The following is a 23679-nucleotide window of genomic DNA, read 5'->3' on the forward strand; positions in this document are numbered from 1 at the left end:
TTTCCTGAATTGTTGGGATATTACTCATGTCTTCTACTGTGAAGACACAGCAGTGCCGGTCCCGGCAGAGGAGCCTGCGCAGTGACACAGGAGTGCCGGACCCGGGAGAGGAGCATGCGCACTGTACAAGTTCATCCTCCGGATCTCCACATTCCCCCCACCATCATCCTCGCTCCGGATTTTACTGACAGCACAAAACCATTGCAGAGCGGAAAACCCAAATCCATTCCTTGTTCCAAAATCAAACTGAATCCAAATGTTCCCCAAAACAGAGACAAACAAGATCCAAACTGACAAGACAAGGCATTGTACCCCACCTTGGGCTGGATCGCAACCAAAAGACCAACAACTCATTCACCCCGAACCCCCCCCCCAAAGCTCACAGCCCCCCCGCCCCCCCTGGACATTTCCAGCTGCTTCACACCATCCTGACTCTGGTCACTTTGCAGCCTCTCTGACTAATCCCCACACTGTCTCCAGGAGCAAACCCTCATTCCCAACCCAGAGCCTGAACCCCGGCTCTGAGACACTGACAGTCCCTGCAGCTCCTTTCCATCCATTCCACCCCGGATCTGAGGCACTGACAGTCCCTGCAGCTCCTTTCCATCCATTCCCCCCCGGCTCTGAGACACTGACAGTCCCTGCAGCTCCTTTCCATCCATTCCCCCCCGGCTCTGAGACACTGACAGTACCTGCAGCTCCTTTCCATCCATTCCCCCTGCACAGGGATCAGCCCTGGGGCTGTGAAACATCTCACTGTCCCAGGCCGCCATCTCCATCCGGACAACAGGCAGCACGCACTCACGCACAGGGGGGCGGGACCTGGTGTCCATGGCAACAGGGGGTGGGTTTACGACATATTTTTACTCACATCCTGTCTTTGTATTTACTGTTGCTGAGCACGTGATCTGGGTGAAGTTATACTGTGTACGTGACCGATTGCTGTAGAAAGAGTATAAAGGGAGGAACTTCCCCCCCTGTTCGGAGAGTATTGCTTAGCGAAATTCAGCGCTGTGCTGAGTTAGTAAAGCAATCCTCCAAAAGCTTGTACTTGCTTGAAAATAAAGGACTGGGTTTTCTTGTACAGATCAGTGTCTTGCTCTTGCATCAAGTACGTAAGGGTCTCTGAAAAACGAACCTTGACAAAACAACACAGCTTTCAAGCTAAGAATTTACTTCACTTTATCTTACAGCAACCAGCTGCGTTTGCACTTTTGCAGGAGCTCACTTTTTCTTTTACAAATGGCCAAGATCATTGGAGATTCATGGGATGTTCACCCCTCAACACCTCACAGCCAGCAGATGGCGATGTTGTCGAGCTCACGTGGTGAATAAAAACTGAACAAGAGCGACACGGTAGCACAGTGGTTAGCACTGCTGCTTCACAGCTCCAGGGACCCGGTTCGATTCCCGGCTTGGGTCACTGTCTGTGTGGAGTTTGCACATTCTCCTCGTGTCTGCGTGGGTTTCCTCCGGGTGCTCCGGTTTCCTCAGGGATCCCACACCCACTGTTGGAAGTGGAATCGCTGAGTTGTTACTAGTTTATTTGCAGTATTTATACATCAATCTCCACCTCTAACAGGTGATAATTGTTAAATAAACCGCTATAAAAATTCAGATCACTCTTTAATATTAGAACAATGTTCAAATGAGGAGAAAAAACTGACACTTACCTTTGAGACAGACTGAACTGTTGGCTGGGGAGGGCTCTCCTCATGTTGCTGTGATTTGGAACATGTTTTACTGTCCGTGTGGTCTCAATGCTCACGGTTTGTAATAATATCCACGCTTCAGAATAAACAAGCCCTTCCTCATTGTTGTGATTGAGTTGACTTCAGTGCCCAGGACACATTGATCGCTCCATTTAGTTGCTGTTGGTCTTGTTTCAGTGTCCAAGGTGGTGATGGGGCTTCTTCTTGAACGGTTTCAGTCCCGTGTGGTGAAGGTGCTCCCACGGTGCCGTTAGGGAGGGAGCTCCAGGATTTTGACCCAGTGACGATGAAGGAACGGCCGATATATCTCCAAGTGGGGACGGTGTGTGTGAGACTGGGAGGGGAACTTGGAGGTGATGGTGTTCCCCATGTTCCTGCTGCCCTCGTCCTTCTCGGGGAGACTGGAGGTTGTGGCTTTGGGAGGTTTTATTGAAGAATGTGGCACTGGGAACAGAAGAGAAAGATAATCATTATAATTACTCTCAATAGAATTGACACTAAAAATACTTGACCTGCTGGAAATTGATGTAAAGACAGAAGTTCTGAAGAGAAATGCCATTGGAAAGCTCAACTCTGAGAATTTCCACCACTTCATTGAATGGAGACTCAGCGGGACAGCCAATCAGATTCTGAATCCGGCTGTCAATCAGAAACAGCCCCGCCTCCCGCGGCCATTTTGTTTCCCGTTGAAAAACAACTCAGTGACACCGCCCCCCCCCCCAACATCCCCCCACCCCAAATCCCCTCCCCCCCAACATCCCCCCACCCCAAATCCCCTCCCCCCCCAACATCCCCCCACCCCAAATCCCCTCCCCCCCAACATCCCCCCACCCCAAATCCCCCCCCCCAGCCACACACACCCCCCCCTCACCCCAAATCCCCTCCCCCCCAAACATCCCCCCACCCCAAATCCCCTCCCCCCCCAACATCCCCCCACCCCAAATCCCCTCCCCCCCAACATCCCCCCACCCCAAATCCCCTCCCCCCTCACCCAGCCCCACCCCCTCTCCCAGGCTCCCTCCTCCCCCCCCACCCCAGCCACACACACCCCCCCTCACCCCAAATCCCCACCCAGGCTCCCCCCCCCAGCGCGGATATCAGGCCCAGATCCAGTGGATGCTAAAGGAAAGGTTTCTCCCTCAGGGGGAGAAACACAAAACTCCTGAAATAAACAAACTCTCCCCCGGCTCAGAGACAGAGAATAAAGAGCTGAATGGGGGTGAGGATGAAGGAAAGTTTCCCCCTTTCCCCCGGCTCTGAGACACTGACAGTCCCTGCAGCTCCTTTCCATCCATTCCCCCCGCACAGGGATCAGCTCTGGGGCTGTGAAACTTCTCACTGTGTTTCCCCCAGTCCCAGACCGCCATCTCCACCCCGACAACAGGCAGCACGCACTCACTGTCAGGGGGCGGGACCTGCTGCGGTTCCATCCACACAGAGAGAGGGGGGTGCTGACCATCCCCGCTCTCTGCTCCCTCTCCCCGGGTGTGGGGTGGACAGTTTCCCGGGAGCCGGCACTCGGATTGTTGTTTCACTCCAATCCCTTCAGGGGAAAAGCAGCTTTTAACCCGGCTTTTCCTGACAGAGGCTGGGACATTATTCCTCACTCCCCCCTGTCCCACAATGGCACAGTCCAGACTCCGCCCTCAGCCCCAGGGGAGGATGACGAAGGCGGTGCAGACTCAGTGCAGAGTGGGAACAGATCCAGAGACACAGACTGAGCTGGTGGCTGTCCAATGCAAACCAGGACAATCGGTTTCCACTGTCAGACCGACAGCGCCGCAGGGATTAAACAATACAGAATAAATTAAAAATAAACAGAATAAAAACATCAGATAAACCCAGAGTCTGGTTCCTGTATTAAAGGGGTTCATGATCTGGAGATGCTGGTGTTGGATTGGGGTAAACACAGTAAGAAGTCTCACAACACCAGGATAAAGTCCAACAGGTTTATTTGGTAGCAAAAGCCACTAGCTTTCGGAGCACTGCTCCTTCATCAGGTGAGTGGGAGTTCTGTACACGAACAGGGCACAAAAGACACAAACTCAATTTACAAAATAATGGTTGGAATGCGAGTCTTTACAGGTAATCAAGTCTTAAAGGTACAGACAATGTGAGTGGAGACAGCGTTAAGCACAGGTTAAAGTTGGACGGCACAGTCGGACAGTGGTTAGCACTGCTGCTTCATAGCTCCAGAGACCTGGGTTCGAATCCCTGCTCGGGTCACTGTCTGTGTGGAGTTTGCACATTCTCCCCGTGTCTGCGTGGGTTTCCTCCGGGTGCTCCGGTTTCCTCCCACAGTCCAAAGATGTGCGGGCTAGGTTGATTGGCCATTCTAAATTGCCCCTTAGTGTCCCGCGATGCATAGGTTAGAGGGATAAGTGGGTAAATATGTAGGGATATGTGGATAGGGCCTGGGTGGGATTGTGATTGGTGCAGACTCGATGGGCCGAATGGCCTCTTTCTGTACTGTAGGATTCTATGATTTAAAGAGATGTATATTGTCTCCAGATAGGACAGTGAGATTTTGCAAGCCCAGGCAAGTCGTGGGGGTTACAGACAGTGTGACATGAACCCAAGATCCCGGTTTAGGCCGTCCTCATGTGCGCAGAACTTGGCTATCAGTCTCTGCTCAGCGACTCTGCGCTGTCGTGTCGTGAAGGCCGCCTTGGAGAACGCTTACCCAAAGATCAGAGGCCGAATGCCCATGATCGCTGAAGTGTTCCCCAACAGGAAGAGAACAGTCTTGCCTGGTGATTGTCGAACGGTGTTCATTCATCCGTTGTCGTAGCGTCTGCATGGTTTCCCCAATGTACCATGCCTCGGGACATCCTTTCCTGCAGTGCATCAGGTCGACAACGTTGGTCGAGTTGCAAAAGTATGTACCGTGTACCTGGTGGATGGTGTTCTCACGTGAGATGATGGCATCCGGGTTGATGATCCGGCACGTCTTGCAGAGGTTGCTGTGGCAGGGTTGTGTGGTGTCGTGGTCACTGTTCTCCTGAAGGCCGAGTAGTTTGCTGCAGACAATGGTCTGTTTCAGATTGTGCAGTCGTTTGAAGGCAAGATGTGGGGGTGTGGGGATGGCCTTGTCATTGATGAAGACGAGCATCTGGCCATGTTGAAATCATAGAAATCATAGAAACCCTACAGTGCAGAAGGAGGCCATTCGGCCCATCGAGTCTGCACCGACCACAATCCCACCCAGGCCCTACCCCCACATATTTACCCGCTAATCCCTCTAACCTACACATCCCAGGACACTAAGGGGCAATTTTTTTTTAACCTGGCCAATCAACCTAACCCGCACATCTTTGGACTGTGGGAGGAAACCGGAGCACCCGGAGGAAACCCACGCAGACACGAGGAGAATGTGCAAACTCCACACAGACAGTGACCCGAGCCGGGAATCGAACCCGGGACCCTGGAGCTGTGAAGTAGCAGTGCTAACCACTGTGCTACCGTGCCGCTCCGGAGAAGATGTTGTAGCTTCTCCGCTCCGGGGAAGTACTGGACAACGAAGGGTACTCTGTCCACCGTGTCCCGTGTTTGTCTTCTGAGGAGGTCGGTGCGGTTTTCCGCTGTGGCGCATCGGAACTGTTGATCGATGAGTTGAGCGCCATATCCTGTACTTACGAGGGTGTCTTTCAGCGTCTGGAGGTGTCTGTTGCAATCCTCCTCATCCGAGCAGATCCTGTGTATACGGAGGGCTTGACTGTAGGGGATGGCTTCTTTAATGTGTTTAGGGTGGAAGCTGAAGAAGTGGAGCATCGTGAGGTTATCCGTGGGCTTGCGGTACAGTGAAGTGCGGAGGTGACCATCCTTGATGGAGATGCCTGTGTCCAAGAATGCAACTGATTCCGGAGAGTAGTCCATGGTGAGTCTGATGGTGGGATGGAACTTGTTGATGTCATCATATAGTTGTTTCAGTGATTGCTCACCATGAGTCCAAAGGAAGAAAATGTCATCGATGTATCTAGTGTATAGCATCGGTTGAAGGTCCTGTGCGGTGGAGAGGTCTTGTTCGAACCTGTGCATGAAGATGTTGGCATATTGAGGTGCGAATTTGGTCCCCATGGCTGTTCCGTGTGTCTGGATGAAGAACTGGTTGTTGAAGGTGAAGACATTGTGGTCCAGGATGAAGCGGGTGAGTTGTAAAATTGCATCTGGAAACTGGCAGTTGTCGGCGTTGAGCACTGAGGCCGTTGCAGCAATGCCATCGTCGTGGGGGATGCTGGTATAGAGTGCCGAGACATCCATTGTGACGAGGAATGTTCCTGGTTCAACTGCTCCATGTGTGCTGAGTTTCTGTAGGAAGTCTGTAGTGTTGCGACACAAGCTGGGAGTTCTTTGTACAATGGGTTTCAGGATGCCCTCGACATAGCCGGAGAAGTTCTCGCACAGGGTTCCATTGCCTGATACGATGGGACGGCCGGGTGTGTTGGCCTTGTGTATCTTCGGGAGGCAGTAGAGATCTCCAACGTGGGGAGTACGTGGGATGAGAGCACGGAGGGTGCTCTGAAGGTCCAGATCAAAGGTCATGATCAGTCTGTTGAGCTGACGGGTGTGTTTTTTGGTCGGATCTGCGGGTAACTGTCTGTAATGTTCCCCGTTGTTCAGTTGTTGGTACACTTCTTTGCAGTAATCCGTTCTGCACCGCAAGCCCATGGATAACCTCACGATGCTCCACTTCTCCAGCTTCCACCCTAAACACGTTAAAGAATCCATCCCCTACGGACAAGCCCTCCGTATACACAGGATCTGCTCGGATGAGGAGGATCGCAACAGACACCTCCAGATGCTGAAAGGTGCCCTCATAAGAACAGGATATGGCGCTCGACTCATCGATCGACAGTTCCAACGTGTCACAGCGAACAACCGCACCGACCTCCTCAGGGACACGGTGGACAGAGTGCCCTTCGTCATCCAGTACTCCCCCGGAGCGGAGAAGCTGCAACATCTTCTCTGGAGCCTTCAACACGTCATTGATGAAGACGAATATCTCGCCAAGGCCATCCCCACACCTCCACTTCTTGCCTTCTAACAACCGCACAACCTCAAACAGACCATTGTCCGCAGCAAACTACCCAAGCCTTCAGGAGAACAGTGACCACGACACCACACAACCCTGCCACAGCAACCTCTGCAAGACGTGCCCGATCGACACGGATGCCATCATCTCACGTGAGAACACCATCCACCAGGTACACGGTACCTACTCTTGCAACTCGGCCAACGTTGTCTACCTGATACGCTGCAGGAAAGGATGTCCTGAGGCATGGTACATTGGGGAGACTATGCAGTCGCTACGACAACGGATGAATGAACACCACTCGACAATCACCAGGCAAGACTGTTCTCTTCCTGTTGGGGAACACTTCAGCGATCATGGGCATTCGGCCTCTGATCTTTGGGTAAGCGTTCTCCAAGGCAGCCTTCACGACACACGACAGTGCAGAGTCGCTGAGCAGAGACTGATAGCCAAGTTCCGCACACACGAGGACGGCCTCAACCGGGATCTTAGGTTCATGTCACAATATCTGTAACCCCCACAACTTGCCTGGACTTGCAAAATCTCACTAACTGTCCTGTCTAAAGACAATACACATCTCTTTAACCTGTGCTTAACGCTCTCTCCATTCACATTGTCTGTACCTTTAAGACTTGATAACCTGTAAAGACTCGCATTCCAATCATTATTTTGTAAATTGAGTTTGTGTTTTTAAAAGCCCCGTTTGTGAACAGAACTTCCACTCACCTGAAGAAGGGGCAGTGCTCCGAAAGCTAGTGGCTTTTGCTACCAAATAAACCTGTTGGACTTTAACCTGGTGTTGTGAGACTTCTTACAAGGTAAATCAGGACAATCGGTTTTTAGTCTCAGACCTTCAGTGTCAGATTGGCAGCGCCACAGGGATTAAACAACATAGAATAAATTAAAAATAAACAGAATAAAACATCAGAAAAACCCAGAGTCTGGTTCCTGTATTAAAGGGGTTCAGCTGCCAGGTTCGTTTTTCAGAGACCCTTACGTACTTGATGCAAGAGCAAGACACTGATCTGTATAAGAAAACCCAGTCCTTTATTTTCAAGCAAGTACAAGCTTTTGGAGGATCGCTTTACTAACTCAGCACAGTGCTGAACTTCGCCGAGCAATACTCTCTGAACAGGGAGCAGTCTCTCCCTTTATACTCTTTTTTTCAGCAATTAGTCACGTACACACAGTATAACTTCACCCAGATTACGTGCTTAGCAACAGCAAGAGTAAATACAAAGATAGTATATGAGTTAAACCATAAATATGTCGAAAAACCACCCCCGGTTGCCATTGAAACTGCACGTCCACCATTGCTCGAGTGTGAGATAGCAACCGTTCCCATATTTCTTGGGACGCTGTTTTGCCATAAAGCGAATGTTATCTCCTTCAGACAAGGACAGCATTAGCCGCATTGATATTTGCAAGGCCGGGGTGACAGTTCAGAATAGGGAATATGTGCTGGTATCAGCACAAATTGTTCCAAACAACACAGCTTTCAAGCTAAGAATTTACTTCACTTTATCTTACAGCAACCAGCTGCACTTCTGCAGGAGCTCACTTTTTTTTTCACAAATGACCAAGATCATAGGAGATTCATGGGATGTTAACTCCTTAACATCTCATTCCCTCCTTTTATCATTCCATGATAACACTAACCTCTTTAGAGGGGAACTTGTGCTCTGTGATATGCTAGGCATTGGCAGACACCCTGCAATAAGCCTAGCAGTAAGCAAACTACCAGGATAATGACTCGCAGGTGCATCAACATCCCTCCCCAGTCTCCAAAGAGGTTACTAAAAGGCCACCAGCCAGGAGGATTGGAGTTCTTAAAGTTTTGCACTTCAGCCCTAATTTTGTCAGTGGTCTCTTTTTAATATGCTCAGCTAAATCAGTGATATTGTGGGAGGCGTCTGGAATGTATGTACAGCGCTCGGAGCCTATTAGGGCACAGGTGCCTCCTGTTGCTGCCAACAAGTAATCTAAAGCCATTCGATTTTGGAGTGCCACCGTCCGTATAGCTACGACTTCAGCTGAAACTTCGGAGATAGCGGTGCTCACATCCTCTAATCCATCCGCAGTATCATTAGCTATTTTCTCAAGAGCTGATGCCATATTGATCAGTTCTCGAGCTGCTATGGCGGTCCCATAGGCAGGAAAGGCTATCATCCAAAACCGTTGAGCTTCGGTGATGGCCTGTTTAAATCTTAACAGATGTATCTTGGGGTGGAGATGCAGGGAGTCATAATGTCGGACATAGGGGACCACATACGCGAGATAGCAAGATCCAGACCAGTCCCAGGGAAGCCAAGGGTAGGCGTTATCTCCACAGACAAAATAGGTGCCACTGTACCCTACCATATCGTCTAATAGGCTGGGATTGGCTGGGAAACTGTTGTCATTGGGGCATGTGATTTTTCTCCCTTCTCAACCCCAACCTTCACATTCCTTTGATAAGGCGGCGGCGTTCTGTATGAACATCCCAGTTTCTGTAGTGGAACAAGAAACATTTTTTTTCTTTCCGACTGGGATAGGTAATAAACTGCTGAATGCAGTAGCTACGGCCAACGGGGATGGTTCCGTTTCTTATCAGACAGATAGATCCTGTTTGTTGATTTTTTACAACAAAGTGGCGTGGGGAGTCTGATCTATCGTAGTTGGGTTGGTAATGGTTCTTAAAATAATTTGTTATATTACACCTCTCTGCAAGTTGAGCAATATTTTTGCCGGAAGGTACCCATAGAGGAGCGTCCTGTCCGTTAACCTTTATGAAACCTATAGGATCGAACACAGCCCTCATTCCACTTTTAGTCTTGTTTTGATGCAAAATCCATTCTATCGTTTCCTGGGGGTTGAGAGGATTAGGGAACAGAGGAATCCTTTCTGTAGCATGTGGTGGTATGTGTGAGCAGACACAACACCCACTTACATTAAACTTTACAGCAAACTCGTAAGACATGTACAAAGTGTTAGAGTGAAATCGTCCATTAGTCAGTCCTTCTTTCCGGTTTCCTTTCCGTTGATCCGGTTGTCCTTGTGCCTTGATTGCAGTTGGAGTCTGGAAGAGAACTTGGAACGGGCCTTTACACGTCAATCCCAGTTTTTTATTAGCACGAGGTCTCCTATCAGTGGTCCAGGGAAGTAGTCCTGTGGGTCAGAATCTTGATCTGGTGTCCGTGGGGTTGATCCAAAGCGCACTGTACCTGTGAATGGAGAAACTTTAAAGGCAGCGTTAGCTGCTGGAAGTACTTCTGCATTTCCTCTCCCACAATGTGTAAATCTATCTGGGTGGACGGGCTTGTATTGGCGTCCCAAGGTGTTCTACTGGGTCGGCCATAAATTATCTCTGCCGCCGAGAGTCCAGTAGTAGAGTGGGGCGTTATTCTCATGTGGTACAGAGCTAGGGGCAAAACCTTTAACCAGTTAAGGCCGGTTTCGGATGTTAACTTAGTCAATTTAGCTTTAAGAGTTCCGTTAGCTCTTTCCACTATTCCTGCAGACTGGGGGTGGTAGGCACAGTGGAATTGTTGTTGGATGTGTAATGCATCTCACAATTCCTTATTGACTTTTCCTACAAAGTGGGGGCCATTATCTGAACTAATTTGTCGAGGCACCCCAAACCTTGGTATTACTTCAGTTAGCAACAATTTTACTACCGTCGAGGCCTTGTTATTTGTTGTTGGGAAAGCCTCTATCCATCTACTAAATACACCAACAATCACAGGACAATACTGATAGCAAGGTACACGCGGCAATTCAATAAAATCTAGCTGAATACATTCAAACGGTCCACCTGGCAAGGGTGTTCATCCTGGCGAGCATCTCACCCCTTGACCAACATTGTTTTGCTGGCATGTCAAACATGATGCTATACGAGACTGGGCTGCCTCAGCTAGTCGGGGGTGCCACCGTTACAGAGCAGAATACCACTCATTCCCTCCTTGCCAAGGTGGGTATCAGAATGAAGACAATAAGCAAAGGCAACAAAGCATCATGTTTACACACTTGGCCGATTGGAGTAACCCAAAGGCCTGATGACGCAGAATGTGAACATCCATGCACCTTCCAAATGTCCTTTTCAGAGGCAGGGCCGTCCCTGTCAGCGCTGAACAGTGACAATATCTGGGATGCCCGTCGTGTTCAAAGAAAATTAAGCTCTTCATGTGAGCCAACCAAAGTATTACCTGCAGAAGAACAAGGCAGTGAAAGATGTACCCAGACACTGTGCACTCTTAATACTTTTGTACAAATTCTAATACAAATAGTTTTTAATTTTTTAGTGAAGGGAACTTCAGGGATCATGTCACAGTGAGAGATCGAACCTTTTTTAAATAGATAATTTTATTGATCCTGATTGCCAGATTATTAATTTATTCCCAAAAACATCAGTTACTTTTAGGATAAATTTAATCCCTGTTAATATTGTTCAATATTCACTCTGCAGTAACCGGTTCCCAGGTGCAGGCATGGAGTGACTGAACTTGTCTGAGGTTCACAAACAGCAGCGCCTGCAGTAGCTGTGGGCCGCCAGCAGATGGTGGCATTGTGTGACTTTAATCTCAAGATAGTGAAAGAGGGTTTTTTTCTGGTTTCCCCCATGGGTTTTAAAAGGATCCTGTCCCTCTCTCCCTGATGTAACTTTATTATTGGAATCGGAAGGGGGAAATACCACTGCCACAAATTTAACATCACGCAATTAATTGTACATAAAAGGATAAAAGGGGTGTTTACTGACTTTGAAAAGTGCTGAATAACCAAGGTGGACAAGCACGAGTCTATAAGAAGGTGCATCTGTTCCCTCTTTGCTCTCAATATGGAGACTCAGAGCGGGAACTGCGAGAGCTTAATTTACGGTACCAACAACAGTACGAGGGCTGAGAAGGACTTGGCGTATTTTTACACAATGTTGCCTTCCACTGTGCATCTCTCAACAGTAAGTTGACCATTATGGATTCAGGAGCGTTTACACAAACCACTTTCTGCCAATTTAATACAAATTGTCTGAATTCATTTCCAAATGTTTCAGCAAACTTAATTGCTAACCCGCAGAAGAAAAAAACTGACCAATGTTGAAAATTATACCGGAAATTATTGAGCCAATGAGACATTTTCTAATTAAATTAGCTAAATGTAAATGACTCCTGTACACAATGGGCCATTTACAGAGTAAACTTCAATTGGCATCTTTCAAATTGACCTAAAAAGGGCTAGAAGAGTTGAGCCTCAATATACTGGTTACATTGTCTAAGTTCCAGTTAACTCCAGTTGTATCAGCTTGTGTTGGTAATTGTGTTGGTATTTTCCCCCGACACATTACTTTCAATACCCTAATCTGGTAAAGTTGGCTCCCATTTTGTATAAAAACCTTACTAGTTTTTCATACTTCCAAGGTGTAAATGAAAGTTTCTGACTCAAAAAATGCATAATGGGGACTTAATCTGCCACTGAAATGTCTTAAGTTTGGTGTAGGTGAGCCGGGAATACATGCTCAAGCAGCTGCTTTTTAACTTGTACTTATATTTTTTAAACTCTTTCCTACAGTTGCACATCTTTCTTTTGCAACCAGCACTGAAAAGGCTGAGCTTCCTTCAGTTTTTCTGAGTGAAAATATTTTGGTGTTACAAATATAAATTGTTTAATGAGCCACTTAAGTCTAGAAATTCAAAAATCACAACCACTGCATTCACTAACTTTGTGTGCACCTCACCAGTATTTCTTCTGTTATAATGTCACTCCTGATTAAAATTTTTGGGAAAATATTTGTTGCACAATGAGGCCAAATAGGGATTTGTTTGCAGTCCCTACAATGAAAGTAATTCCTTGTACCTGGAGCACCTTGAAATATTTCTGTAGCAATGTCATCAGGTGCTGCGCGAATGCAAATTTTGTTTTTTTAACTGTTTGGTTGGGGTTGGATTTGGGGAGCGGTCGGAGCGCGAGGTTACCTTCTCCAATCCTCCTGTTGTTCGTCAGTATCGGTATTTTGGAACAACTTTGGCATGCCAGATGTGTCAGGAGGTACCTCCGGTTTTTTATCTTTCCTTTGTTCAGCTTGCCATTCTAATCCTTGTTCTCGGTTTCGTCTCTCATACTTCTCACATTCCCACTTCAACATTTCCCAGGTTTTCGAGTTTCCCTCATTATCACATTCACTGATCCCTCTCCTACGTGTGTTATCCCCCCCAGCTGGCCAGCTTTCATTTCTCGGTTAATTCATGGGCTCTCGAATAGCCTCTTCTGTTTTAATACATTGATCTACAACCCAAGTTTCCCCTTGTGGCCAATTTTCATTTCCCAGTTTTTTTAAGACACCCTGACAAGCTTCTGAGTAGCTCCTCGTCTTTCCGGTTTTCACGACACATTTTATATAAAGGGGTCCCATCCCCTGACTTATCCAAAGTTTGACCCATTGTTAAGAGACTTTGACCACTTGTACTTCACGCTCTGCAGTGCCTTGTTGCCTCTACGCCCACTTCAGTGTCCTGACCTTCGGTCCAAGGCTGCGTGTTTGAGACTGGCACCTCCCTTCGATCGGCACAAGCAGTCACGTCTCCAACTTCACCTCATTCCCACCCTTTACTTTTTTTCTGCCACAAGAACAAACAGGCTTTCTTTCAATCTATTGCAACGACAAGCAACCAGACCACACAAACACACTGAAATACAAAAACTACTCAAATTATTAGGTCAACCTCAGATTTTCTCTAATCAATTTTCCAATTAATTTATAATATTTCCCTAGTAATTTGAGAGAACATAGTTCCTTTCTCTCAAAAATCTGTAACACACACTGCACACTCCCTCCCTTTTAAAAAAAGCAATTGCTACCGACCGAGGGAGTCGAACCTCAATTACTCCCGGACTGGGGCCTCTAAACCCGAACCTTTACCTCCCTCGGTGGGCTCTTGCGAACATCCACCTTTAACACCTAACCCTCAAACCGGGGGGATGTCTCTCCCTTTATCCTCTTTTTACAGTAATTCGTCATGTACACAGTATTACTTCAGCCAAATCACGTTTTTAGCCACAGCAAAATACAAAGACAGTTGAAAAAACATAAATATGTCGAAAAACCCCCCCGGTTGCCATAGAAACCACACGTCCACCATTGCTCCAGTGTGAGATAATAAATGTTTCCCATATGTCTTGGGACTCTATTTTGCACATAGAACGAATTCTATCTTTCAGAAACAAGGACACATTAGGAGTTGATATGGGGAATATGTTACCAGCAAAAATTGTTCCAGACAGTTTTAAGCTTATCTGCATTTGCAAGTTCAAAAGTTTGCTTAGCTCGCACACTTTTTTTAAGTTAAAAAACCAAGATCATAGCAAATTCATGGGATGTTAACCCCTTAACATCTCATTCCCTCCTTTTATCATTCCATGATAACACTAACCTCTTTAGAGGGGAACTTGTGCTCTATGATATGCTAGGCATTGGCAGACACCCTGCAATAAGCCTAACAGTGAGCAAACTACCAGGATTATGAACCCTCCCCACCCCCCCCCGATTCAGTTTAAAGTCCTAGTTAGTTATGCGATTCGCTAGGACTCTGGTTCCCAGCATGATTCAGATGGAGACTGTCCCATCGGAACAGGTCCCTTCTCCCCCAGTACTGGTGCCAATGTCCCATAAATTCAATCCCATTTCACCCACACCAATCTTTGAGGCACGCATTTAGCTGCTTCATTAAACAGAAACAGAGAGAGCATCTACTCATTAACACTAACTGTTTATGCACATCATAAAAACATAACATTCAAAACAGGATAGAGATCGCACTGTAAAAATATAACATTCGTCGGCACTTAGCTTGGACTGAGTAATACACAGAATGTGGACCATAAATTATGCAAATAATGCTGTGAAAGTGAAGGAATTGCAGAGTGAAAATTTGTAACCACAAGATTCATAAATTAATGCAATGATGCTGGGTCGCAGCTACACGCACCCAGGGAGTGGTTTCTAAATACAAAAACAGTGCAAATGTAAGGAGGCTGTTCTGAACAGTTATAAATCACTAGTTAGACATGAGCAGCAGAATGGTGTCCAATTCAAGGCACCACACATTAAGATGTCAGGCTCATGGAGAGAGGGCACATGGAGATGCTGCTGTAAAGGGAGTTTGTGAAACCTCTTCCATGTTCATCACTGGGAGCACCATCACGACAAGGACTGCAGTGGCTCAAGCAGAGATGGACACTAAATGGGGCCCTGGCAGCATCACCCACACTGACAACAAGTTAATAACTTCATCAGAAACTCTGATGTTCCCATTCACTCATCAACAGGATATTTTGTGAGTTACCATCTCACACAGGGAGTGATCAATGCTAAAGGTGTTTCTGTATGCTCCTGTCAGTGGGTTTGGACACAGTCTGTCACAGGAATGTTGATAATGGCAGGTTCTTCACAGGTGAAGATCATGCAAAGTCTTGTCTCTGTGAAAGTCAGCATAATATATCCTCATCAAGTTCTGCTTTTGACATTCTGGAACCCTCCGTGTGGAGCTATTACAAGGGGGAATAACTATAGGGTTCGTGGTGGGAGATATAGGAAGGATATCAGAGGTAGGTTCTTTACGCAGAGAGTGGTTGGGGTGTGGAATGGACTGCCTGCAGTGATAGTGGAGTCAGACACTTTAGAAACATTTAAGCGGTTATTGGATCGGCACATGGAGCACACCAGGATGATAGGGAGTGGGATAGCTTGATCATGGTTTCAGATAAAGCTCGGCACAACATCGTGGGCCGAAGGGCCTGTTCTGTGCTGTACTGTTCTAAGTCTAAGTGTGTGACACACACTCTGCCCAGTGTAATTGGTGTTGGAAGAGAAGGTATTCAGTTCTGGACAGATTGGTGCTGTTGAGAACATCATTGTTTGTGATGTAGTTCTGCCGTCTGCTGTTCATGATGGATCGAGGGCAGTGTTGATGGAAGCTCTCCATTTGTTTTCTGTACAGAACCCATCATTCTGACCCACTCAAGAGGGCAGTAATGACAATCTCTCTGTAAACCCGAGTTCTGTTAGACACGGGTAGTGAATGGTTTCAACACACAGTCAAGAGGTGGCCAAAGGAGCTGTTAGTCTTCGACAGTCGATTGTCAATGTCCTCGTCGACAGTAATACTGAGATACATTAAATAAATACTGATTGGAAACAATTACAGAAGGGATTTTGGCATCAGTCGGTTTTCTTGAGGCTGTGGTGGTTACCCAGGGCTGTGCAAAGTGATTCAGTGCAAAGTGATTCAGTGCTGGACAGTCCCATTCCCCAGAAGGTTTTGTTCTCCAGCCGCTCCATCCTGATGCTCAGGTGCTGTTGTCACAAGGCCCCGTGCTTCACCTGAACAGGTCACCTCTGTCAAAGGGACATCATTAGATGCTTCATTTTGATCGATCGTGTGTCTGTTTTGATTCCTAGAAGAGAACAAACAGCAGAGTTCAGAATGAAAAGAATCCAACACTTTGGCCAGGTGAGTAAAGGAGCCGTTCAGGAGCACAGACCCATTAAATTCCACTCAACATCCTGGGTCCCAATGGCAGCTGGAAAATGGGTCACAGGAGCTGCACGGTGATGGAGCACAGAGTGTAGAGGAGAGGAGGCTTATCGGGGAGGCAACGGGCAAGAGCTGGACACTCCACAGGAGCTGTGCTGACCCACAGAGGGAGGGTCAGAGGATAGAGTTAGAGAACCCTGCAATAGTTCCTGCTGCCACTGTGAGGGGTGTGTGTGGGGATAGGCGGTGAGCACGGAGATGTGGATATTGAGTGAGACAAGGAAATCCGAGATGGCTTTCCCAGTGACTGAATCCTCTGATGTCCGGGTTAAGGGGGAGGTCTGAAAAGTGCAGGAGGAGATTGAACTACAACGTACTGCATTTACATAGCACCTTTAGAGGAAATCCAGAAATGCTTCAGAGGAGAGATCAATGAATACTCGGAATTTGAGACAGGGGGAAAAACAGAGGGAGAGGCAGAGAATTCCGGAGTTATTATTTAGTTTGTAGTATAGGGGTGTCACAGGCTGGGCCTGCATTTATTGTCCATCCCTAATGGTAATTAAGAGTCAACCATTGCTGTGGGTCTGGAGTGACATGTAGGCCAGATCAGGTAAGGATGGTAGATTTCCTTCGCTATAGGACATGAGCCCCAGGCAGCTGAAAGCATGGCCACCAATGGTGGAGCGATGGGGACTGAGGTACGCACCAAGTGGACAGAATTGGAGTGCGGAGGATTGCGTGGTTGGCTCAGTTACAGAGATGAGGAAGGGGTGAGGTCAGAGGGGAATGTGGAAACTAGAATGGGAATGTTAGAATTGAACCAGTCAATGAGGACGGGGGTGATGTCAGAATAGTTCAGACTAGAATAAATTACGTTATTGATGAGGGTTTCAGGAGCCAATGAGCTGAGGCAAAATGTTCGACCCCTTGTCCTCAGACTGTGACCAATAGTTTCATTCGCTATCTGCGTGTGGGGAAGGGGGTGTGTGAGTGTGTCTGTCTGTGGAGGGAGGAGGGTGACCCTGTCAAGGCCACTGGGAATATTATGCGTTTCAATGAGATCACCTCTCATTCTTCCAGACTCCTGGGAATATTGGCCGGTTCTCCTAACAGCACAGACACAGCTCAGGAACCATTAGGGAAGCAATGTGTCACACCTCCTCCACATTAGGAACATCCTCTTCCTTGGGTAAGGAGACCAGGTTAACTTTGATTCATTTACATTGGACAAGAACGCTCAAAACCTTCACAATGCCCACATTTCCCAGTCTCTCACTCTGAATATTCTCCTTTTCCATTCTTCCCACCAACGTGGATAATTCACACTACCCACATTATACTCCCTGTTCCACCTCCGTGCCCAGTCACCTGACCTGTTAATATCTCTGTATCTTCCTCACCGCTTACTCTCCCACTTTCTATCGTCAGTAAACTTGGACACATCGCACTCTCTCCCCTGATCAAAGACATTGATATGGATTGTGATCAGCTGAGGCTCCAGCACTGATCCCGGCAGCACCAGTTACATCCTGCCAACCAAAAATCACCCATTGTCTCTCCTCTGTTTCTGTCCATTCACCAATCCTCAATCCATGCTACATTACCCCCAATCCCCTGAGCCCATGTCTTGCGGAACAACCTATTGTGTGGCACCTTATCAAATACCTTCTGAAATCCCAGATACATTCCTCATCCACTGGTTCTCCCAGTGGGATAATATTCGCTCCTTTCCAATCCACGGGGACTGTTCAGCAGCAAAAGGATGACAAGCTGGAAGTGACTGGTTAACGCTGCTCAATGATAGGGTGGATTGAAGCATCCTCACAGCTCAGTAAATGGACAGTTCTGGAGTTCAGCAACATTGAACAAACATTATAAACCAAAAACAGGATCCCAATGGCAACAGTGGAACATTCTGGAACTCACCGTCTTTGTCGCTTTCGGAATATGTAAATCCCAATTCCAGCAACAACAAAAACAGCAACAAGAATTCCGATTCCCAATCCAACTCTTGCTCTATCCGGGAGTCCAGGACCTAGAGACAGAACGAAGCCATTAACAGACTGGGACACACTCACAAAACTAACAGCAGAGACCTTCAGCACCGAGTGTTTCAGAACCGTCACCAGTACAAACAGATCCCTGGTTAATTCTAGTCCTGGAGGGATGTGGGAGTTTAGACACCGATAATCACACACACACCAGGTCACCCCACAGCTCCTTGCACACACACACTGCCCCACAATGTGATCGATACATGCTTTCCAATAGAGATAACTGGACACTGAGTAGCAGCAGCCTCCCTCTAATTCAACCCAACAGCACGCTGAACTAGCAGGAGATTTTAAAATAATTTACCAATCGGAAAAGGCCACGGGATTGTGTGGAATGCCGGATTACACCCGGGTAAATATTTCTCTCCACTGACTTCACCCAGTGTTACATCCAATCCCATCAGTTTCCCAACAGGTGGGTTTGGGTAAAATTGTACCCAGACTTTCCACACAGAATTCCAGAAACACTAATGCTCGTGGGAAGCAGGAATCCTCACAGTTCTGTATCTGAGGGACAGGAAGGTGAGGCTCAAACAGAATAACAAATCCCAGTGGTTGCAGGACCAGTTACAGGTAACAGTGACTCACATCACTCACTCTCACACAATCATTCTTGGGTGGCACAGTAGCACAGTGATTAGCACTGCTGTCTCACAGCGCCAGGGACCCGGGTTCGATTCCTGGCTTGGGTCACTGTCTGTGTGGAGTTTGCAAGTTCTCCCTGTGTCTGTGTGGGTTTCCTCCGGGTGCTCCGGTTTCCTCCCACAGTCTGGAAGACGTGCTGGTTAGGGTGCATTGACCCGAACTTGCACCGGAGTGTGGCGACTTGGGGAATTTCTCAGTAACTTCATTGCAGTGTTAATGTAAGCCTTACCTGTGACTAATAAATAACTTTTAATAAATAAACTAATAAACTTTACTTTCAAACCTTCCAGTGTTACTCGCTGTCTATCCAGAATGATGCAACACGCTGAAAACACATGCAGTAGTTTAGAAACAGATTTACCTGGTACAGGTGTGTTCGGTCCAGGTGTAGGAAGTCGCTCTAAAGAAAACATAATATGTTTAGTATTGTGTGTGACACAAACTACAGAAATGGTCAAAGACTATCGGGCTTTAGGGAAAAACATCCAGGGAGCAACGAGACTCGACTCAAACTGATCAGGAAGGATCAGGAACAGGGTCGGCAGAGTGAAAAGTCCAACAGGATTGCATTAACTGTGATGGGTAGAATGGAAGTTTTCCAGAGTTCCCCTGAGCAGGATCATTCCCAGCAGCCTACATCCCCGTGGAGAGAATCCCCACAGGATCCTGGGCCTACTGGGAACAAGGCAAGTGCACTGGGTCTTGTCAAGGCTGCCTGAGAGGTGTTACAGACCCCACCTCCTGCACCCCAACATTCTGACTCAATACCTGGGTCACAGCCAGTGATCCCTTCAGTTTTATTCTGGTTTCTCTGTCCAGTGGTTTGATACAAACTGATTGAAGTGTTTGAGCAAGTCAGAGGGCAGTTAAAAGTCACCCAGGTTAATGTGGGACTGGAGTCACATATAGACCAGACTGGGTACACACGTACATCGATACAAACATATGAATTGGGAGCAGGAGGCGGCCACTCGAGCCTGCTCCACCATTCAATAAGATCATGGCTCACCTGACTAACTTCAACCACACATTCCCGCCGACCCCTGATAACCTTTCACCCCCCCCCATCCCCTTATTAACCTTTCACCCTCGTTAATCAAGAATCTATCTCACTCTGCCTTTAAAATATTCAAAGACACTGTATCCACTGCCATTTGAGGCAGAGAGTTCCAGAAACTCACAACCTACCAAGAGAGAAGAAATTATCCTCACCTCCATGTTAAGTGAGAGCCCTAATTTTTAATCAGTGATCCCTGGTTCTAGATTCTCCTACAAGAGGGAACATCCTCTCCACATCCACCCTGTCGATACCCCTCAGGATCTTAAAGGTTTCCATCAAGTCGCCTCTTACTCTTCTGAACTCTGGTGGATACAGACCTAACCTCTCCAAACTTTCCTCATAAGACACCCAGCCCCTTCCTGGGATTAGTCTGGTAAACCTTCTCTGAACCGCTTCAAACACTGTTACATATTTCCTTAAATAAGGAGACCAATACTGTACACAATACTCTCGATGTGGTCTCACCAATGCCCCGTACAATTGAAACATAACCTCATTACTTTATCCAAGTCCCCTCACAGCAAACAATAACGGTCCATTAGTATTGCTAATTACTTGTTGTACCTGTATATCAGCCTTTTGTGATTCAAGCACTAGAACACCCAGATCCCTCTGCACGATGGCAGGTTTCCTTCCCTAAAGGGACATTAGTGAACCAGTCGGGGTTTTATAATCCAACAGTTTCCTGGTCACTTTTATTAGGACCAACTTTATATTTCCAGATTTTTATTTCATAAACTGAATTTAAATTCTGAAAGTGCCATGGTGGGATTTGAACTCACATTAGAATAGAATAGAATAGAAACCCTACAGTACAGAAAGAGGCCATTCGGCCCATCGAGTCTGCACCGACCACAATCCCACCCAGGCCCTACCCCCATATATTGTACTCACTAATCCCTCTAACCTATGCATCTCAGGACACTAAGGGGCAATTTTAGCACAGCCAATCAACCTAACCCGCACATCTTTGGACTGTGGGAGGAAACCGGAGCACCCGGAGGAAACCCACGCAGACACGAGGAGAATGTGCAAACTCCACACAGACAGTGACCCGAGCCGGGAATCGAACCCAGGACCCTGGAGCTGTGAAGCAGCAGTGCTAACCACTGTGCTACCGTGCCGCCCTCGGGATTCTCCCACATTCTCGGGATTATTTGTTTCATAACATAACCACTGCATGACTGAACCCATAAAATCAGGGATTAAATACAGAATTTCTGAAACAGAAACCTCTCACCTGTTACAGAGAGATAGACGAGATCAAATTGCTCCCAATAATATCCTGCACTCGTCCTCTTGTAAATCTGACACTGATACTGGTTCTGGTCTGACTCCCTGAGGTCAGAGAGCAGAACTGACCAGTTTCCTTGTTCCAGTTGATATCTGAACAGCTTTGTTCTGTTTCTGAACCGTGGGTCTTGTTCCCTCAAATCATCGTTTCCATTGACAAACTTGTGCAAAAATTTATGTTTGGGTGTCCCCCAGATTACCTGTAAATCTGAGACTGGGACATTCCCGTTGTAGGTACAGGGCAGCACAACCTGCTCCGCAAGGAACCCAGAAACTGGGACAGGCGAGTCACCTGGAAAAGATTGAAAGTATTTATCCACAGATATAACCTCCCTGCTGGTACATTACATCCCAAGCTTCACATGGTTACACTGCCATGCTTGATTTACAAGAAGCACTGATCAATACCTCACTGCTTTCATTTGTGTGGGAAGGTTAAAGCTCAGGCATTGAGGGCCTTCAACTAAACCCAGCTTGTGCTGGATATTTGTAAGCACAGAGCAGCTGGACAGCACTTTCAATCACATGTTTTCCATTTGTCCACATGCTGGGAGAACACATCAGGATATTGGTCACCTCCCCTTGGGAGAAAAATCACAGACTGGGGGGTGGACAATGTGAGGTGGAACTCAGGAGCTGAAAACTGACCCGAAAACCAAATGGATTCACCAACCTGATGACCCGACTCCCCACGCTCCTAGATAATTCCCAGCTCTATTTGATCCCAGTGCGGTCCCAGACTCCTGATTCCAGAGCTCAGGATCTCATCCCAGTTCCACTTGATCCCTGTCACCCATTCCAGTGTCACCCAGTCATCATTCCAATGTCACCCAGGCACCCATCCCAGTGTCACTGAGTGTTGCTCGGTGTCCAGATCCCACTGTTCACCTCACAGGGGTTAATGTGAAGACATTAGCTGCCTTCCTTTCAGCTCTGATGATCATTGTGTGTGGTGTGAAGCTACGGGGCCCAATCCCTCATTGGCTCCACTTACAGTTCACACAGCAGCTTAAAGCAAGATGTATTCCTGATCCCCCCACCCTTTGATCAGAGCTGAAATGTTCCAGCAGTCACAGCTCTTACCTGAAACAGCAGCAACAACACTGAGCAGCAGCAGCAGCAGCAGGAGTTTGTGGAAGGTGTGTCCCTGCAACAAGAAAACACAGTTACCCCCTTTACAACTGATTCACTTCCTGCTCAGATTGATGATTGGACTGCCCAAAACTTCCAGTGCAAAGAATTGTCCTCCTGCCCAGGATTATGTGCTGAGGGACACACTCAAGCTTGGAGCAGCTGCTGCCAGGGCACGATGGGGAAAGGTCACTGTGTAAGGCTTTTAAGCCCAGTCATACTGAAGGGCTGTTAAAGATCTATAAACCCTGAGACTGAGAGTTTAATGTCAGAGGGTGAGTGCTGAGGGAGTGCCGCACTGTCAGAGGGTCAGTACTGAGGGAGTGCCGCATTGTTAGAGGGTCAGTACTGAGGAACTGCCGCACTGTCAGAGGGTCAGGACTGAGGGAGTGCTGCACTGTCAGAGGGTCAGTACTGAGAGAGTGCCGCACTGTCAGAGGGTCAGTACTGAGGGAGTGCCACACTGTCAGAGGGTCAGTGCTGAGGGAGTGCCGCACTGTCAGAGGGTCAGTGCTGAGGGAGTGCCGCACTGTCAGAGGGTCAGTACTGAGGGAGTGCCGCACTGTCAGAGGGTCAGAGCTGAAGGAGTGCTGCATTGTGAGAGGGTCAGTACTGAGGGAGTGCCGCACTGTCAGAGGATCAGTACTGAGGGAGTGCCGCACTGTCAGAGAGTCAGTACTGAGGGAGTGCCGCACTGTCAGAGGGTCAGTACTGAGGGAGTGTCGCACTGTCAGAGAGTCAGTACTGAGGGAGTGATGCACTGTCAGAGGGTCAGTGCTGAGGGAGTGCTGCACTGTCAGAGGGTCAGTACTGAGGGAGTGCCGCACTGTCAGAGAGTCAGTACTGAGGGAGTGATGCACTGTCAAAGGGTCAGTACTGAGGGAGTGCCGCACTGTTAGAGGGTCTGTACTGAGGGAGCACCGCACTGCCAGAGGGTGTGCTGCACTGTCAGAGGGTCAGGACTGAGGGGGTGCCGCACTGTGGGAGGGTCAGTACTCAGGGAGTGCCGCACTGTCAGAGGGTCAGAGCTGAAGGAGTGCTGCATTGTGAGAGGGTCAGTACTGAGGGAGTGCCGCACTGTCAGAGGATCAGTACTGAGGGAGTGCCGCACTGTCAGAGGGTCAGTACTGAGGGAGTGCCGCACTGTCAGAGGGTCAGTACTGAGAGAGTGCCGCACTGTCAGAGGGTCAGGACTGAGGGAGTGCCACACTGTCAGAGGGTCAGTACTGAGGGAGTGCCGCACTGT

At 47.9% G+C, this 23679-nt stretch overlaps 2 protein-coding genes across 2 annotated transcripts in view; both read right to left on the bottom strand.

Moving 5' to 3' along the window:
* Positions 1-12859, bottom strand: part of LOC144487640 (uncharacterized) — a 34662-nt gene extending 21803 nt beyond the window's left edge. Inside the window, exons 1-4 of the mRNA XM_078205717.1 lie at positions 12690-12859; positions 9674-9866; positions 8673-8964; positions 1674-1756 (exon numbers count right to left, since the gene is read on the bottom strand). Coding sequence (XP_078061843.1) covers positions 1674-1756; positions 8673-8964; positions 9674-9866; positions 12690-12859 — 738 coding nt within the window. The remainder of the gene's footprint in view (positions 1-1673; positions 1757-8672; positions 8965-9673; positions 9867-12689) is intronic.
* A 1602-nt stretch (positions 12860-14461) lies between these two features.
* The window catches only part of LOC144487638 (uncharacterized), a 37504-nt gene continuing 28286 nt past the window's right edge, over positions 14462-23679 (bottom strand). The window contains exons 2-6 of the mRNA XM_078205714.1: positions 22386-22449; positions 21503-21594; positions 19311-19349; positions 18177-18285; positions 14462-16167 (exon numbers count right to left, since the gene is read on the bottom strand). Coding sequence (XP_078061840.1) covers positions 16112-16167; positions 18177-18285; positions 19311-19349; positions 21503-21594; positions 22386-22449 — 360 coding nt within the window. The 3' untranslated portion in view covers positions 14462-16111. The remainder of the gene's footprint in view (positions 16168-18176; positions 18286-19310; positions 19350-21502; positions 21595-22385; positions 22450-23679) is intronic.

The sequence above is a fragment of the Mustelus asterias genome, unplaced genomic scaffold (assembly GCF_964213995.1).
Source record: "Mustelus asterias unplaced genomic scaffold, sMusAst1.hap1.1 HAP1_SCAFFOLD_944, whole genome shotgun sequence".
NCBI lineage: Eukaryota > Metazoa > Chordata > Chondrichthyes > Carcharhiniformes > Triakidae > Mustelus > Mustelus asterias.